The 18107-nt window shown below is 40.4% G+C and overlaps 2 protein-coding genes across 6 annotated transcripts in view; one reads left to right on the forward strand and one right to left on the reverse strand.

The window, feature by feature from the left end:
- The window catches only part of Usp16 (ubiquitin specific peptidase 16), a 39367-nt gene extending 33856 nt beyond the window's left edge, over positions 1-5511 (forward strand). For all 5 annotated transcript variants that reach the window (XM_006987936.4, XM_006987937.4, XM_076549144.1 and 2 more), the window contains 4 exons: positions 1013-1107; positions 1849-1935; positions 5048-5204; positions 5296-5511. In XM_006987936.4, the coding sequence (XP_006987998.1) occupies positions 1013-1107; positions 1849-1935; positions 5048-5204; positions 5296-5420 (464 nt within the window). In that variant the 3' untranslated portion in view covers positions 5421-5511. The remainder of the gene's footprint in view (positions 1-1012; positions 1108-1848; positions 1936-5047; positions 5205-5295) is intronic.
- Positions 5512-6226: 715 nt separating this feature from the next.
- Cct8 (chaperonin containing TCP1 subunit 8) lies at positions 6227-16722 on the reverse strand. Its single transcript, XM_006987935.4, has 15 exons — positions 16517-16722; positions 15012-15102; positions 14344-14423; positions 12174-12323; positions 11228-11408; positions 11061-11122; positions 9888-10025; positions 8988-9166; positions 8365-8431; positions 8206-8293; positions 8008-8123; positions 7604-7675; positions 7361-7525; positions 6964-7083; positions 6227-6428 (listed from the first exon to the last, which is right to left on the reverse strand). Exons 1-15 carry the CDS (start codon positions 16574-16576, stop codon positions 6351-6353), a joined length of 1647 nt encoding a protein of 548 aa, XP_006987997.1. The 5' UTR covers positions 16577-16722; the 3' UTR covers positions 6227-6350.
- Between the last annotated feature and the right edge of the window lie 1385 nt (positions 16723-18107).

The following is an 18107-nucleotide window of genomic DNA, read 5'->3' on the forward strand; positions in this document are numbered from 1 at the left end:
TTTCTCCGTCTCTGTCTCTGGGTAAACTTCCCACTGGAATGCTGTCTTAACATCCTGACAGTGACTGATTGTCTGCATCCTCATTTCTTTGTCAACCCTTGTGATGGCCCTCATCTTCTTACACTTGAAGTTTTCAGTGTACTTATGTGGCTTTCTTATTTTTCTCTAATATGGAACAGAGATACTGATAATATCCTCTTGCCTTGCCCATTTCATGTTTGAATAAGTGGGATTGAAAGGGAGCAGGGTATCACAGATTATTAAAGATCTTCACTAGAGTTGAAGTGTTTTAAGTATTTTAGTCATTTATTTACATGTACATTCAACGAATAAGTAATGTTGCTTTTAGAGACTTTATTTCAGAGCAGACAATGGCAAGCAAGCCAAAATCTGTAGGCCTAATACTCTGTTTTTGATAGTCTCTGAATTAAAATGTTTCTGGTTTTAGTCATTTTTTATGGAGGGAGATATGCCAAGTACCTCCAGACATCTTGCTGATGTTCCAGTTCCCCAAGAGATCTTAATTTTTTGGGTCTGGGATTGAACCTAGGGCCTTGTGCATTTTACTAGTGAGTTGTACTTTAAGCTTTTTGAAAAAGATGGTTTTTGAGGCACTGTCTTCTTTTGTAACCCCTGCCTATCCTCAAACTTGCCATCCTCTTGCCTCTACCTCTTGAGTACTGAGATTACAGGCACGTGCTACCATGTGTTCCCACCCCCTCAAAAACGTTTTTAGTGGTATTTATAAATGATTTGATGATATGGAACATTTACTTCCAACCCTAATTAAATGTGTTACTACATGACATTCTTTTGATGGTAGTGTATTCAGAGTCAATTACTGTTTTCAAGTTTCTGTTTATACCAAGAAAATATCCTTGATTTTGCCTCTTGTTACTAAAACACAAATATTATCATGTTCTCTGTGGAAGTGTGTTAATTCTCTTTTAGAGTTTGAGATGATGTTATAGCAAACTGAGTGTTTTGGTGCTAGCATATCTCCTCTCTGTAGGTGAGAGGAAACATGTTTACACCAATGCAAAGAAGCAGATGCTGGTCTCCCTTGCTCCTCCTGTTCTCACTCTCCATTTGAAGAGATTTCAGCAGGTAATCTCGTTTACATATGTAATGCCTACTTTGTCTCTCTCTGTATTTGTTTCTGCCTTTTCTTAATTCTAACTTCAAAAAAGTGGGAAATTTAGAAGACGTATATAGGTTTGTTAAAGTGGAGAAATTCAGACAGTCCTAGATTTCTAGACCTCATTAAGACTTATAGTACCTTACTCTCAGTTTAAGATAAGAAAAACACCAGCTTACTGCTTAAGTGTTTTTCTGTTTTGTGTAATTTTTACTGACTTGATAAAAAGACATACATTGGATTTTTATAGTTTTGTGACTGATCTTTTCTGGAAGATTTGGTATAATACTACGACTTTCAAATCCTTCAGGATTTTATAGGCATTTCCCCTCTTACTTGGTCAAGCATTGGCTTGACTATCTGGTTGGGTCTTACTAGCATGGTTAGAACAAGAGCTAAAAACTGTTTCACAGGAAAATAGTCTGCTATTTATTGCTGAATTTTAGGAACTCAGCATCTCTGAACCAATTATCTGGCATTTGAGGTGACGAAGGCAGAATCGGGGAGATCTCATCAGAGTAGTTTTGATAGTGTGTAGTACTTAAAGAAAAACTTAAACTAGTTGGAAACAAGCCAATGAGGAAAAATAGTCTCCTTAGAAAGGTGACTAGGGCTGGATGTTGGGAGTTTTTTGGGCATTAGAGGAGACAATTACTTAATCTGTATAGCTTTTCCAGAAAAGAACTCAATCTGTAATCCTCCTTTTTCAGGCTGGTTTTAACCTACGCAAAGTTAACAAACACATAAAGTTCCCGGAAATCTTAGATTTGGCTCCTTTTTGTACCCTTAAATGTAAGGTAGGTAAAAATAGTTTTTAAAGGAAACTGTTAAAGAGAAATCATAACCCACCAAATATTCCTCCAGTATGTCACATTAAGTATGCAGCTGATAATGTTTTTGAAGGATGACTGGGGATCCTGTAGCTCAGTGATAAGAGAGTTTGCTTAGATTTATTTTATAGCATGGGACTTTGATCATTATACCTTTATAATTTCAAGATCTGTGATGAATCATTGAAGATTAGATTATTTCAGATTGTCTTAGTGACTTTTCTATTGATGGTAAGGCACCATGACCAAATCAACATATAAAAGAAAGCGTTTATTTGGGGCTTACAGTTTCAGGTTAGAGTCTAGAACTGTCATGGTCAGGAACATGACAGCAAGCAGGCATGGCTGAGAGAGGAGCTCACATCTTGAGACAACTATGAGGCAGAGAGAGCTAATTGGGGGAATGAAGTGGGCTTTTGAAACCTCAGAGCCACCCCTCAGTGACAAACCTCCATCAAGGCCACATATTCTAATCCTTCCCAAACAGTTCCACCAACTGTGGAACAAATATTCATACACATGAGCCTATGGGGGCCATTCTCATTCAAACCACCATGCACACAAAATTATTTTGACTTATTTTTATGGCAGACATTGTCCTGATAGCTGAGGGTGAGGGTGAGGGCGCGCGCGCACACACACACACACACACACACACACACACACACACACACACACACACACACACACACGGTGGGCAGATATATTACTAGTCTCAGTTTAATATAAATGTTGATAGAGTATGCAAGATCCAACATGTTGGTATTTCAGAGAAGGCCATATAAAGTACAGCATGCCTAAGCCAATACTTAAAGGAGTAAATGTATGATGTATGATGAATCAAATTTTCAGACAGAAACAAAAGCAGGTACAAGAATGTAACAGTATGAAATAGGGTGGTGCCTAACAAAGACCTTCAGAAATTTTACAGATCACAGAACAAAGCATAGGGATTCAAAAGCCAAAGAAGATAGAATGAGGACTTTCATGCCAAGGAACTTAGCCTTATTAGGTATGCAACTGGAAGCCACAGAAGAATGGTAAAGCAGTTTGGTGACCCAGTCCCATCTGAGTGTTAACCTAGGTTATTTGCTTTAGTGTGGAAGCTGGATCTCAGGACTGAAAAGGCTTGAGCTAGGAGGTAACTGAATAAATTCAGTTAGTAAGCCATGAATGAAGATAGGCAGGAGAGGGAGGGTGAAGAAGTGTTTTAGGAGTAAAATTAAAGAGACTTACTTGATGTTAGAAAGGGAGGCAGATTCCTTTAAATGGATGTTGATATGGCACAGAGCTGAGGATTTCTGGATCTAGGTTTGAGTGACTGGACACATGGAGTGCCATAAATAAAGATAGGGGCAGGCAGAGGTGGCACATGTACTCAGGAGGCAGAGGCAGGTGGATCTCTTGAGTTGTGAGCCAGCCTGGTCTATGGAGTAAGTTCTAGGACAGCCAGGGCTGCATAGAGAAACCCTGTCTCAAAAAAAAAAAAAAAAAAAAATAAGAGCCACAAAAATTTGAATGAAAAGGGGTCACAGATTGGGGTGGTTTGAAAGAAAATGGCCTCCAGGTGGAGTGGCACTATGAGGAGGCGTGGTCTTGTTGGAGGAAGTGTCACTGTGAAGGTGGTCTTTGAGGACTCATGTTCAAGCCACACCCAGTAGGACAGACCACTCTGTTGCCTTCAGTCAAGATGTAAGAATTCTCAGCACCTTCTCCAGCACTGTCTACCTGCACACACCACCATACTCCCAGCTCACATGCTCCCTGCCATGATAATGGACTGAACCTCTGAACTGTAAGCCACCACCTCAAATGTTTTTCTTTCTAAGAGTTGCCATGGTCATGGTGTCTCTTTACAGCAATAGAAACCCTAACTTAAGACAACAGAGAACAGGTTGGAAGGATTGAGGTCAGCTTTGGATACACTGAATTCAGGTACTTTTGATAACCAAGCACTTACGTCTTGGAAACATTTCCAATGTACATGTCTTACACCCAAGAGAGAGGCCAAAGCTTAGGATACAGATTAGAAATCAGTGTGCGATGATTTAGAAGGAGATGCCATTTGTGTTGAGCCTAGCTGACATTACACAGCATTTGAGTGGAGATGCAGAGGTAGAAGGGAAGACACTACGGTTGTCTTTCAGAAAAGGATTTCAAAGATCACAGAAGCTAAGCTGCTGTACTTGCACTGTGTTAATGTAAGCGCATTAATCCTTGATGTGTAAAAACTGAAGTACTGAATGCCTTCTCATTCTGGTATGGTTTCCGGGTGGGTGTACAGTAAACTGTCATTTTTGTTACTAGGCATTGCTGTTCTCCCTCACAGGCTACTTCAGACTATACAGCAGACTCAAGGATAATTGAGGTTAAAGAGCATAAGTAGTTGAAGTGAGAGTTGGGGGAATAGACCACTATAGAGACTGGGCTGGTTAAGATCCTTGGACTAACTGGTCCAAAATTCAGTCCATTATGGCTGAAGTGGAATGGCACTGAAATCTCCATGCATGTCACCAGGGCACGTACATACTTCTCTGGGGAAATGCAGGACTTGGCAAGGTAAAAAAAGGAGGTACAGGTACAGAATGCGGAGCAGGACTGTTGGAACAGTGACGCTTTCAACAAGAGCACCAAGATAGCTCTGGCCTGCGGGATTTTCCATTTGTCAAGACCTGTGGTACCTATGGTCTTAATAAGCAGCCTCCACTCTGGGTGGGAAACTAAAATGCAAGTAATTTTTATAGCATAACCTAAATGTTAGCCTTTTACAAGATTTACATTGGTGGCAGAACCAGGATGATGGCCAAGGCTATCAAGGAATTCTCATGAGGCCTTTAACCGTGGAATTCAGTTATTATCTGTACCATTTAATGATGATTATATCGTGTGCTCCATGACCTAGTTTTTGCACCATGGAACCAACAACTGCAACTTTCTGATAAAGGTGGGAGTATCTCTGTGGGCTGAGATCAGAGAGGTGTGATAAAGACACGCTGTAAATGTGTCTTGCCAAGGCATCTGTATAAATGGGGTAAGAATAACACTGGATTATATATATATATTTTTTTTTTTTTTAAAGAATGTTGTGGAAGAAAGTACAAGAGTATTGTATTCCTTATATGGAGTTGTTGAACACAGTGGTACTATGAGGTCAGGGCATTATACTGCCTATGCCAAAGCAAGGACTGCAAGTAGTCATCTCTCTAATCTTGTTCTTCATGGTGACATTCCACAAGGTAAGTTATCTTGGATAACTAAGACATTTTGCAGATTATGCCAAAACCCAAAACAACTAGCCTGAATCTTTCCTTTTGTATTTCCTAACAGATTGTGAAATGGAATCAACGAAAGGGCAGTGGTTTCACATCAGTGACACACATGTGCAAGCTGTGCCTGTAACTAAAGTACTCAACTCACAAGCATATCTCCTATTTTATGAGAGAATACTGTAATAACAAAAGTGCTTTCTCTGGAAATACACCTATGGCTTTTATACTGGCTATTTAACATGAAGATAACAATAAAAAGTTAACTAACTATAAATTATGTTCACCTAAATGACAAACAATCATGTTTATTTAAATACTTATGGGAAAATAATTCACAATGGTTTTTGTATTGTCATACTGATTTTTATTACTAAAGTCCTATGCTTAATCTGACTGGGTGGTAGTTCTCGACACATCAATAAACTGATATCCCCAAAACTTAAGTTATATATTACTGTATTCCTACTGGCAACACCCTAATGTCTCATTTTTCTAGTGTTGACATTATGGATTGTCCACCATCAGATCTAGCCTTTAAAAATTACATTAGGTTATGTCTGCAGTTGTGATTAGTGCCAGTGTGCACAAACTGTACTATGGTTCAGCTGACCTGGGTAGACATGATGCAATCTCATAGCTGTGCTGTGGACTAAGTGCTATCTTGTATCTCCATATGCCAGCAAAATCTTGTCAAGTCAGCCAGTATGTGGTGGAAAGGCTTTTGAAGCTGTGGATTGGGGGGAACAACTTTGGAAATCTAGTAATTTCTTAAAAAATGTTTTCAGCCTCTTTTGGTCTCCAGTTAACAACCATTGTAAACTATCATTCCCTTGTAGAAAGCAACTCCCAACAACATAGATACACGGTATGGTGCTTATAGCAATTTATTTTCAAAACCAGGCCAGGTAAACGAACAGTCATGTAAGTGACTTTCCCTGCTTATAGTTTGTGTTTAAAAAGGTTGACACAAGCAGCAATTGACCAGTAGGTGAACAGTAACACATTTATTTTACCAGCAGAGTACAAACACAAATACTTAATTTAAGGAGACTAAGAAAAGATCAGGGAAGTTCCACTCTACAAATAAAACTCTTCATCTACAAGAAAAGTCGCTCAGTCATTTTGGTCATCATCCCAGTCTTTCTTTCCACTTGGAGGTTTGGGCCCACCAGCTGGTTTTGCCATGATGATCTGAACAACAAAAACCCAAGTTAAGTACAATAAACTCAAGGTTTTCAGTGAAGACCATTTCCTGCCAACAATGTCATTGTTAGAATTCCCACTCTATCCATCAGGAGTGCTGTATCTACTATGAAAGCCTACTATTAAGCCCCATGCAAATTTCCACATGCCCCACTGGCTCGTCACTCTCCACACAACTTCTGTTGAACCTGAAAGTTTTAGCTAGACTGTCCTGTTTAGCCAGTGCTGAGTCTCTCTGGGATTTGCCTGTTTCTGACATTGCAGGCCAAGCAGTGAGGTTACAGATGCACCACTGCACCTGACTATGGCCTTCTTACTTAGATCCTCATGCTTGCAAGGCAAGCTTTCCCATCTGAGCGAGCTGTCTCCCTAACCTGAAAACCTAATCATTTTTGAGACAAGGTCTTGCTCTGTAGAGCAGGCTGACTTGGAACTCAGAGCTGCTTGCCTTTGCCTCTAAGTGCTGAGATTAAAGGAGTGTAAACTCCACTTTTTAAAGATTCAATTGTCATTTTTCACTCACCTGATCCACTCTAAGCACAGTGACTGCAGCATTAGTGGCCAATTTAATAGCCCAGTATTTTCCCAAGTAAGTGTCTAAAATATTGGCTTCTAACATATCCTTTACAGCCGGAACTTCAGCCTGTCAACACAAAGCTATGTTAATTTCTTGCATGTGAAAATGTTTATATTCAACATGAAAAACTAAAAAAATACTATAAAAAATACTATAATGTATTTTATACAGCCTCACCCCAAAGCTGTCAATAAAACTAAAATTTCCTATAGCAGATAAACTTAAAAATTCAGAAAATTACTTGTAAAACCAAACGGCTATTTTGCAACAATTCCCCCTTTTTACACATGCTACTTCTATGTTCAGACTATATAGTAACAAAAATTAAACTTTTAACAAATACCTCAATATCCAATCCCACATTTTTGTTTCCTTCTTGGTGCACTGCATAAAGTTTAGAGATAACTTCATTGGCTTTCACACCAGAATTTTCTGCCAGTGCCCGTGGAATAGCTTCAAATGCTTCAGCAAACTTCTTAATAGCATACTGTTCAAGTCCAGGACATGTCTAAAACAAAATGTGTTTATCAATGCATTTTATTAGAAAAGATAGACAAAAGGACAGTTTCTGTAGAAAAAGTTATACCTCTCCATATGATGTGATTTGTTTGGCCAATTCAATTTCTGTTGCTCCACCTCCAGGTACAAGACGCTTATCCTATAAAAAAGTAAAACACTAAAATGGAGTATTTCTTCAGTTTTTATAGCACCACTACTCAAAATTTAAGTATACATTAAGTGAAATCAAGTGACTTGTCAAATAAGACTAGGAACCCCTGAATACGGCACTGATAGTGCTTCAGTGATGGGAGGCAGTCCACACTCAGGAATAGTTTTGTCTGCTACTTTCACTATTGGACAATTAGTTTTTGAAGGTAACATATTCATTAGCAACCGATGTGTTAAATTATACATCTTGATGTTCTCATGTTTGAGTCTGCCAACTGTGTTTTCAAGAAATCACAAATTTCTGGAACTGCAAATACTGACCCTTGTGAGAACTTTGAAAGTATTAACTCCATCATCTACTGCCCTTTCTATATCATCCATCAGATTATCTGTAGAGCCTCGAAGAACTATAGTAGAAATGGCACCATCTTCTTTTTCTGCCAATAAATAATTTGTAGATTAGATAAAAGAAAACACACCCCATAATTGTACAAATCATACCATACCATCATTACATACCATGCTTAAAAACAACCACCTGTGTGTCTCCAACTTCTGAGAGGTAAACACTGTCACAATGTCCCATTTCTTCAAGAACAGGAGGAGTCTACAAGAAAATGATCCTTGTAGTAAAATTTCAAATGTGTTCACTTATCTTTTGTTTTCCAAAATACATACCAATCTAGGAAGAGCTGTAGCACCAACTGTTTTACAGAGTCTTCTGAGATCCCACTTTGAGTTCAGCCTTCAAAAGGAAAAACAATAGAAATTTTAATTCAATCATATTAACATAAAATGCAGAGAATAGCAAAAACAAACTGGACAAGGTGCTATACGCCTTTAATTCTGTAAGTCAGGAAACAGGAAGATCTCTGACTTCAAGGTCAGCTAGGGCTGTCTCAACAAAAACACCAGCAAGAAATATTGCTTTACTGTATTCTAACTGAACATATCTGTACTGCACCAAATTAGGAAGCCAAGATACTGATTGCCAACTTTGTGAATGTGACCAACTACTGATCAATGCCACATGTGAAGTGTATGGCAGCTAAGGATACGAAAGCTGGGGCCAGTGTAACTGCGCATCTTTAACCTCAGCATTGGGAGGAGAGGCAGGGGGAACTGAATCTACACAGAGTTCCAGGTTAGCCAGGGCTACACAGTAAGAACCTGTCTCAGGTGAAGTAAGTAAACATTTACAGCATTACTTAGTAACCCTAATTTCCCCCTATCTTCAATTTATATAATTTGCTACCATTTCTCCAAGAATTTTTAGTGTCATTTACAGATGTAGCTCTTACCTCACCAACATGATATTGTACTTGTTAGCATAATGGAGAGCCATGTCTGCCACTTTTCCACCCGTCACTATGACATTTGCACCAGTGGCGGCAATAGCTTTCACTTGTGCATCCATAAGATTTTCTTCTCCCTTACTAAAGTTCATCAGTTCTTCAGCAGTCTTTATCAGCACTGTTCCCTGGAAAACAATCAAGCTCTCTCTGTAAAACCATTTCATGATTTTGGTGTTACAAAACTGTAAGATAATGTTTTACCTGGTAATTTAAAGACCTGAGAGAAAAATGTGAAAACCATGTATAAAACAAAATACATAACATGTATTAAATTTAGGTCCTTAGCTTGTTCCTGTACTTCCTTATCACAAAGCAAATGCTTTTGCGCTGTGACAGGCACACTGATGCAAAGTTAAAGATAACACTGCTCCTTTAGAAATGGCAGGCAGATATGTATCTTTTTTTCAAATACTGATTAGTATCACCAAAACAATTTATCCTCAAATTTTCCTTGAAACACTGACTACACAACTGTTCTCCCCTCATTCCTGCAAAAATCAACAACTCGAATCTGCCAAGAATGTTTGGTACAAATCCAGCTACTTATGAATCCAAAACATGTAGTTGTAAAGACTAATTTAAAATTTTCACATTTTATGTCAACATTCATAAAAAGTGATTTCACCAAGAACATACAAGATGCTCAGTATTAACGCTGCTTAAATATGAAGAACTGTATGTATGAACACAAATACTTGCCACCACACAATGATTCTAGTTTAGTATTTGGTAGCTGAAGCACATATTCATGCTCTGAAAAAAAATTATTTCTACCATTTTCAGTTTGTTATTACTGGCTTCATAGCTAATGCCACCTCAACCCAAACATACTTTTCAATCACGTACCTTAGTCTCTGTTATCATGCCATCAAATGGACAAGAGTACACCGCTATTTTTGCATCTTTGACAGATGTTACATCACCTTCGGTTTCCTTTTTAAAAACCATGCCATGCAATACTGAAGATGAGTAGATACCAGAGCCCTAAGGAGTCAAACACGGAAACTGTCACTGGAGTCAAGTTTTAAACTAAGGCAGCACACTAAGGCTAAAAGGATCAGATGGTGGGCATAAACAAACAATTATTCTCAAGGTTGGAAGCACTACAGAACAAGCCACTATTATGGAGGGAAGGCACTTCCGAGTATTGGGAAAACCAAGGTAGGTAGCAACCAAGCCATTTATTTGCTTAATCACCAAGCACTTGGCACTAATGTACCAGGTGGAATTGCTACTACAGACAGAATAGAAAAACAAGATTTTATCAAAGGTGAACCATCTCTCCAGCCCCTAAGACAGTATTCCAATCCCTAAGAATCAGGGGGAAATGATGACTTCACAAGAAAATACACTCTAATAGGTAGCAACATAATTTATTAACACCAAATGATATAATAGGATGCCTTAAAACAGCGTTTCTCAACCTGTGGGCCACAACTCTTTGGGGAGCTGCATATCAGATAGCCCACATAGCAGATATTTACATTATGATTCATAACAGTAGCAAAATTAAACCTATGAAGTAGCAAAAAAATAATTTTATGGTTGGAGGTCACAACATGAGGAACTGTATTAAAGGGTCATGGCATTAGGAAGATTGAGAACCTCTGCCTTAAAAAGATAGTAAAGTAAGTACAAAGTCTATAACAGGGTAAAACTTAGGGGTACAGCACTGGTTGCTCTTCTAGAGGACCCAGATTTAATTATTAAAACCCACAGGGTAGCTCAAAACCATCTGTAACTCCAGTCCCAGAGGGATCTGATGCCCTCTTCTGGCCTCCATGGGAATTGCATGCATGTACACAGACAAAGGGATGGCAAGAGACTTGCACATTTAGAAAAAAAAATAGCAAAACAATTTTGGAGCAGAATAGGCAAAATGGGGTCTTGGACTGGGAATGCAGCTCCACTGTATGCTTCCCCAGCATGTGCAAAGCTCTGGGTTCAATCCCTAGTACTGCAAAAACAACCCCCTTCTAAGACCTATTTGGATAATGATAATGCATTTTTGAAACTTACCAGAATCTTACACACTCTGATATTATCAACATTGAAATTGCCAGAATCAGGAAAAATAGATACTGTCAAGAAAATGAAACGTATTTTTTTTAGACAACAAAGAAGATAGCTCAGTCACAATTAAAGATAATGTATTTTGGATTTTCTCGTTTATTGGTATAACTTACCACATGCCTGAGCAATAAGCTTGGCCAGAAATGCTTCATTGCCATACTGCTTACTCATTACAGAGGTTCGAAGCAGAGATGACACTTCATCAACATCTCGAAGGTTCTTTGCAGAACAACATACCAAATCCGGAAGAATCTCATGAGCTTTTTTGCAAGCTATTTCATAGCCTGATATTACCTAAACCATGAAGAAAAATACTTAGTTTAACAGATTACCTAAACCATGAAGAAAAATACTTAGTTTAACAGACATAATTTTATGTTGAAAATACCCATATTTATTGGGTTACCAGAGTAAGTCACCATAAAATGGCAAGATGACAACACAAATTTCAATCCTGATTCTACCACTTATAGGTTATAGGACCTTGGGCAAGATTTTTCTATCTCAAACCTCTCTTTCTTCATATGAAATAGAATTGAGTTTAAGAAGGCTTAGCAATAGGATTCTTCTGAGGACAAAAATTACACATGTGAAGCATATGGCCATGTCTAAGCACACTGAAAGCTACCCAATGTTAGCTATTACTAGTGGATTTCAAGTTTATTTTAAAAGCTTTCATTTGTATATGGTGAATGTTCACACATGAGAGAAGTATGAAGTATGTATACAGTGTATGCCTATATAAATATCCAGATGTACACAAGCATGGTGGCTGGAAGGAGATTTCAGGTGTCCTGCTCTCTCCCTGACATATTCCCTTTAGACAGACTCTCAATCTGAAGCTAAGCAGCCGATCAGCAAGTTCCAGTGATGTTTCTGTCTTCGTCCCTCCCACAATGCTGGGATTACAGGCATCCCTGAGCAATACATGGGTTCTAGGGATTTGAACTCAGGTCCTTGTGCTTGCCCTTGAGTGCTTTTACCCTAATCCTGAACCTTAAACTTAAGTGGCAACACACAAGTAATCAACTCTAATTCAAGTATAAAATGAATACTTGCCTCTGATACTGACAGACCAATCCTCAGAAGTTCTTCGGCTAGTTCTAGAAGAGCTCCAGCAAATACCAGAACAAAGTTGGTGCCATCTCCAACCTCTTGTTCTTGCATATGAGAGGCCATCACAATCATTTTGGCAGCAGGATGTTGTACCTGATATAAAGTGATTATCGAGTGAAAACATTTTATACTTAGAGCAACATAAAGTCATTCATTTCCATTTCTTAATAAACTAACTTCCCTGGAGGGCAGGTAAATGCCACCCCATCAGTTACAACTGTTGCCTATCAGCCCAAATGAAAACAATTTCAAAGCACAGCTGACAATCATCCACTACATACAGTTCCACAAGCCTAGCACATTTATACCTAAATTAGAAAAGAAAGTATTTCCAGCTATTAAACTCAGCAATTTTGAGCCGTCTTTAGAAGAGAAGCTGGGTGTGATGGCACACTTTTCAACTGTCACCTTCCCATCCACCTGGCATAAAACTCTAGCATCATCTCGACTCCCATCCCTCCTCCATGTTATGCCTGACGCAATGTCCCGCCAATTCTCTCCATGTATTGATTTTCTAATGTTTAAATAAAGATACTTAGCTGGGCATGGTGGCAAACACCTTTAATCTCAGCACTCGGGAGGCAGAGGCAGGCACATCTCTGAGTTTGATGCCAGTCTGGTTCCAGGACAGCCAGGACTACACAGAGAAACCCTGTCTCAAAAATGTCTTTGGAAGAACTAAAACAGACATCACTTAATTTAGATTAAGAATCTCAGCATCACATATTTTTAAACATGCTCTTGCTTAAAAATCAAAAGAAAAGAAACACAAAACTTCCTTTTTTTTTTTTTTGGCGACAAGGTACATGCAGCTCATTCTGTACCCGAGGATGACTTTGCCCCCCACCCCTCTTTTTGAGACAGTTTCTCTGTGTAGCCCTGGCTGTCCTGGAACTCCGAGACCCACCTGCCTCTTCTGAATGCTAGGATTAAAGGCGGACTTTGAACTTCTGATCCTTTTGCCTCCACATCCTCAGTGCCAGGATTACAGGTGTGTGCCACCACACTACCACACTCAGGTTATACAGCGTTGGGAATCAAACCCTGGCCAGACACCCTACTAACTAAAATGAATCCCCAAGTCTGAAAGTACATTTTTAAAAAAGCATCAAAATTCTCAAGTTTTTAGGAGTTAATATTAGATACACTTCAATTTAAATTTGCAATAATGGGAACTGAACCTGGGGCTTTGTGCTTGCTAGGCAAGTGCTGTATCACTGAGCTATATCCCTAGTCCACTTTTAGATACCTTTACAGAACAAGGAGTATCGCCAACTCTAAGTCAACACTGCAGTTCTATTATTCAGACAGGGTTTATTTTTATTTTTTAATTATGTGTCTGTGTGTGGCTCTGTGTGAATGCAGGTGCCTGGAGCCTGAGAGTGTATTAGATCCCTCAGAGCTGTGGTTACACGTGGTTGTGAGCTGCCTGATGTGGGTGCTGGCAACTGAGCAGTATGCACTCTTAACCGTCAAGTCATCTCTCCAGTTCTACTCAATACTTTTTTAATTCCTGAGAATGTTAACATAGCATAACCTAAACAATTACCACGAAAAATTCCTCCACAAATATTCTGTGAAGTTAACTTCTCCTTAACGTATCATTCTTTAAGATGTTAAAGAAATGTTAATTTTTCTTATTTTCTTTAAAACAGATTAAGTTCTCATCTAATACTTTTAAATAAAGCATGTACTCATAAAACAAGATGTAACAGGATGAGAAACGGGTGTCAAACATCCCTCTTATCCCTCCCTGCTTTAAGTATCTGTTCTACAGACTCTTCAACATCAAACCTGCTGCAAAAGAAAGCAAAATTCCAACTGGTTCTTAAACAAAACATCAATATTTACTAGCTATTTTTACATCATGAGAAACTTTGCATTAGTATCAATCTACAGAATGAAGACTGTTAGTCATAGCAATACTCCACAAGCCCTCCATAAAATAACAACTTAGGACAGTTTTTTGAGTAGCCACAATGGTAAACTGTTTTGGTCACTCATAAATGCTCACAATACGTTTGAGGAAGCAGCAGCCTTCTATCATCTAACTGAAATAAGGCTTCATCTTGCTAGAATTTGGGGGGGGGGGGGTGACTGTGGAAAAACTTACCTCTAGCTCTCTTAAAATAGTCGCCGCATCATTTGTGACAAAGAGCTTCTCCAGGCGATTGATGACCATTTTATTCATTCCTCAGAAAATAGTTGCAATGAAAAAAAATCCATTATTATTTAGATATTCTACTAAATAACCCAGGAAAAACATGGTTCAGAAGTTGTACTGATGAACTCTATGCACATATTATCTCTATTTTCAGAACTACCACACAGCCCATGGGCTTTCCCTGACTAAACATCCACATGCTTAGCATGTAGAAAGCACTCGGTAAATAGGAATTAACACACACAAAATTAATATACTTAGAACCACATTTGGTCTTATGCTTAATCCTCTAATCTGTATCGAATTCAACTTGTGGTTAAAGGTAAGAGTTTCCTTAAACTGTTAATTTTTAAAACTGCTCAGCCTTTTCCATTACAAACAGCTATGTCAATAGTGAAAGTGCTATAATTTTCCTATCACGTAATAGGGTAACAGTATTATTTTTTAATTTTTCTAGAAAGCTCAATTTCTGATTGAAAGTTATAAACACACCAGTGCTATCAACTATGAAACTTACAAGAACTACCCTGTGCATTTAACACCCCCAGGATAAACACGAGACAGAAGCTAACACAAGTACACCACCATGTCTTTCATAGCCTGAATTTGGCCATTACCATTTGGTCCATATGCTGTACGAGTAGTCTGAGCAAGCTCCTTGCAAGCTTGTATATTTCTATACACAGCCTCTTCTAATCCTGAAAAATGCTGCAAAAGAAAACATCTGCTTAAACTAGATCACAAAGTACTTTCAAACACAGGATATCTCTGTTCATCATGTTTCTAATAACGTTCCAGGATCACACAAGCATTTAGCACATGGAATCTGGAGTCCAAACAGCCTTAAGTTTCTCCCTAACTTAGTACAAGGCCCAGGTAACTAACACTCGCTAATTGACAAACTGTTTATAAACATTTGAAGAACTATTCTTCCCTCCCACCCTTACCCAGGGACTGAATCCAAGAAATCAATCTACCATGAAGCTACAATCCAAGCCAATCAGTACTAGCTTTTAATTCGAAATTCTTTTGGGGGACTTACAGGTTGTCTTCAAGTCCTCTCAGTAGCAATTTACATAACGTTACCTCAGTTAAAATACCAGTCTCTGAGTGAGACAAATGCTTTTCATGCACCATTTTCTCAATCTAAGTGAGGGAGATAGTCCCAAATGGGAAGCTGTGATACCCCACCCCGCCGCAAAGGGAATCGTCAATATCATTTTCCAGAACTCACCAACTTACATTACATTCGGACATCCATTTCGTGTGCCCAAGTTACCACCAAAATGCTCTCTAATACTGTTAAGGGTCCTCGATGTCCCTTAAGACCTTAAATTCAATTCACTTATCTATTTCTACAAGTCTCAGTAATATGGAAAACAAAACGAAATTATCTGGCAGCTTGAACATCTCTCGGCAAAAGACTCCACAGGCAGCGTGATACTTTACAAAAAAAAAAAAAAAACTTCTGAAATTATGTTCAAGAGGGAACACTATTTTATCTGGGCTGCGGCCTCCCTTATCTATCCTGTGGGCTACAATGTGGAAATAGCCGGAATTCGAATATATTAACATCTTTTGGCCCAGTCTCCTCAATTTAGAAAAGATAAAGAAGACATGGCCCGGAGAGGTTAGGTCTGAAGTTGGGATCAGACATCTACGGAGGGAGTCATGTCTCTCACTGGGAAGGAAGCAACCAAGAGCAGGCCCAGGGGCTGCTGGGCTGGGCCGGGCCGGGCTCCTGTCCCCGGGGCGCCGTTCGCCCACCAACCCGCTTCCCGGTTCATCAATCCCCGGTCCACCATCAACTGCACCGCCAGCTCCCGTTAAGGGCGGGGCCCGTGAGCGCCATGCCACGGCTCCGGGCCTGCAGGGCTGGGATGCGAACCCGCAGCCTTGTCCCGGCCCGACTTCTTCGGGTCCCCCCCGACCTTCGGGGGGGGTTCGCAGGCCTGCCCGGCCCCCGGGACCCAGCGGCCAGGCATGCAGCCAGATCACGCCTCCCTTTCCAGAACCTTCTCTCGCCCGGATCGCGGCGCGGGCCTCACGCCCGCAGCCCTGCCGCGGGCGCCGCCAGCAAGCGCCGGCCCCGCTCGGCGGCCGCACCCTCGCCGTCACCTACTTTTGCTCCATCCTTGAGCATCTGGGCAAAGCCCGGGGCCTTGGGGACGTGGAGCGCCATGGCCAAAGCCCGCAGTCCGCCGCTCACGCGCTCGGAGGAAGCGAGGTGCGCGCACAGCCTGCCGGGAACGCGGCCTTGCGTCTCTCCGCCCCGCCCACGCTCACGCTTCTCTATCTCCGGTCGCCCCGCCCCTTTCACGCACCGGCTCTCCTGAAGTACCGCGAGAACGAGAGTGGGGCGCCCGCTAGAGTTGGCTCCGGCAGCCAGACTCAGGCTGCAGATTCCCCGATCGGGTCGAACGACGAGGCCGAGCGCCGAGCGCCGAGCGAGCGCCGAGCAAGCGCCGAGCGCGCGCACCCCGCGCGTGCGCCGCAGTCGCAGACTGTGGGCGACCCGCGCTCCCCTTGTTCGAAGTAAACTGGGGTCTGGACGTTTGGCTCGTGGCATCCTGCTTCTGAACCTCCGTTTGCGCCGAGTCCTGCAGATGCAGCAGGACAGGCTTGCCTTGTCCGTTTTCCTCTCCAGGCGAACCTGCCCTTCGTCCCCGCGAACTGCCATTATGTGTTGGGCACAGAACAAGGATTGCAGCATGTGGGTGCCCATGTGTAGGCACGTCTACGTGGTTTGCTCAAGTGTAGTTACCTTCGTTATTGGTCAAACTTACAAATGAATATCATCTCCCTTTTATAGATGGGAAATTGACGTTCACTTTTTTAGTGATATGCTCTGGGTCACCAAGCCAAAGAAATATTTAAAGCGAGGACTTCTACCCCGGCTGGCTGATTGCGGAGTGTGCATATTTAAGCACTTTGTATGCTTTGTTTGTTTGTTTTTTCCAAGGCGGTGGTGGCGCCTTTAATCCCAGCACTCGGGAGTCAGAGAACGTGATCACAGTTCAAGGCCTGCCTGGTCTACAAAGTGAGTTCCAGGGCAGCCAACGAATACACAGAGAAACCTTGTCTGGGGGAAAAAAATAAATAAATCCTTTCTACTACCCCGAAATCTTTTTTTCACATACCAATTTCTATGTCTTTCCAAATTAATATAGTTAATGTAAATAGAATAGTTTTCACAGAGAAAGTAAAACAGTCTTATGATAAAAAAAAATACAGAAAATGCAGACAATTTGAAATGTTTTTGTGAGTCTTCTGGACATGCAGAAATTAAGGTTTCCTTTAAATTGGGACAGATTCATTGTGCCTTTGACATAATCGCAGCTTTTTCTAAATGCAATTACTATCAATTGCAGTTTTTTTCTAATAAGCATTTAAAATATGTAATCATGAAAATAATAAATTCTTGCCATCTAACATGACATGGTAAATGAACCATCTATATTGGAAGACATTGCAAGAAATTGGTGGTTCTCAAAGTTTGGTTTAGACACCTTTGAGGCTCTCCAAGACCCTTTGAGGGTCGGTTAGGCTGAAAGTATTTTCATACTAATATGGACGTGTCTCCTCTCTTCTTGTGGAGAGTTCTGAAGCCAATTCGCTGTTCAGTATTTCACAGTATGAATGAGAACAGCATAAGGCAAGTTGTCTTCCATTAAGCCACATATGAAATATTTGGAAAAAATTGCGACTGTCAC

This window comes from Peromyscus maniculatus, chromosome 12 (genome assembly GCF_049852395.1).
Source record: "Peromyscus maniculatus bairdii isolate BWxNUB_F1_BW_parent chromosome 12, HU_Pman_BW_mat_3.1, whole genome shotgun sequence".
Lineage (NCBI taxonomy): Eukaryota > Metazoa > Chordata > Mammalia > Rodentia > Cricetidae > Peromyscus > Peromyscus maniculatus.

Excerpts from the sequence above, each read along its gene's own strand:
- Cct8 (XM_006987935.4), bottom strand. The coding sequence starts at position 16,576 with ATGGCGCTCCACGTCCCCAAGGCCCCGGGCTTTGCCCAGATGCTCAAG. Across the intron at positions 15,103-16,516 it reads TGCTCAAGGATGGAGCAAAA|CATTTTTCAGGATTAGAAGA; the intron begins GTAGGTGACGGC and ends TTTCTTTTGCAG. Across the intron at positions 9,167-9,887 it reads GCATGATAACAGAGACTAAG|GGAACAGTGCTGATAAAGAC; the intron begins GTACGTGATTGA and ends ATTGTTTTCCAG.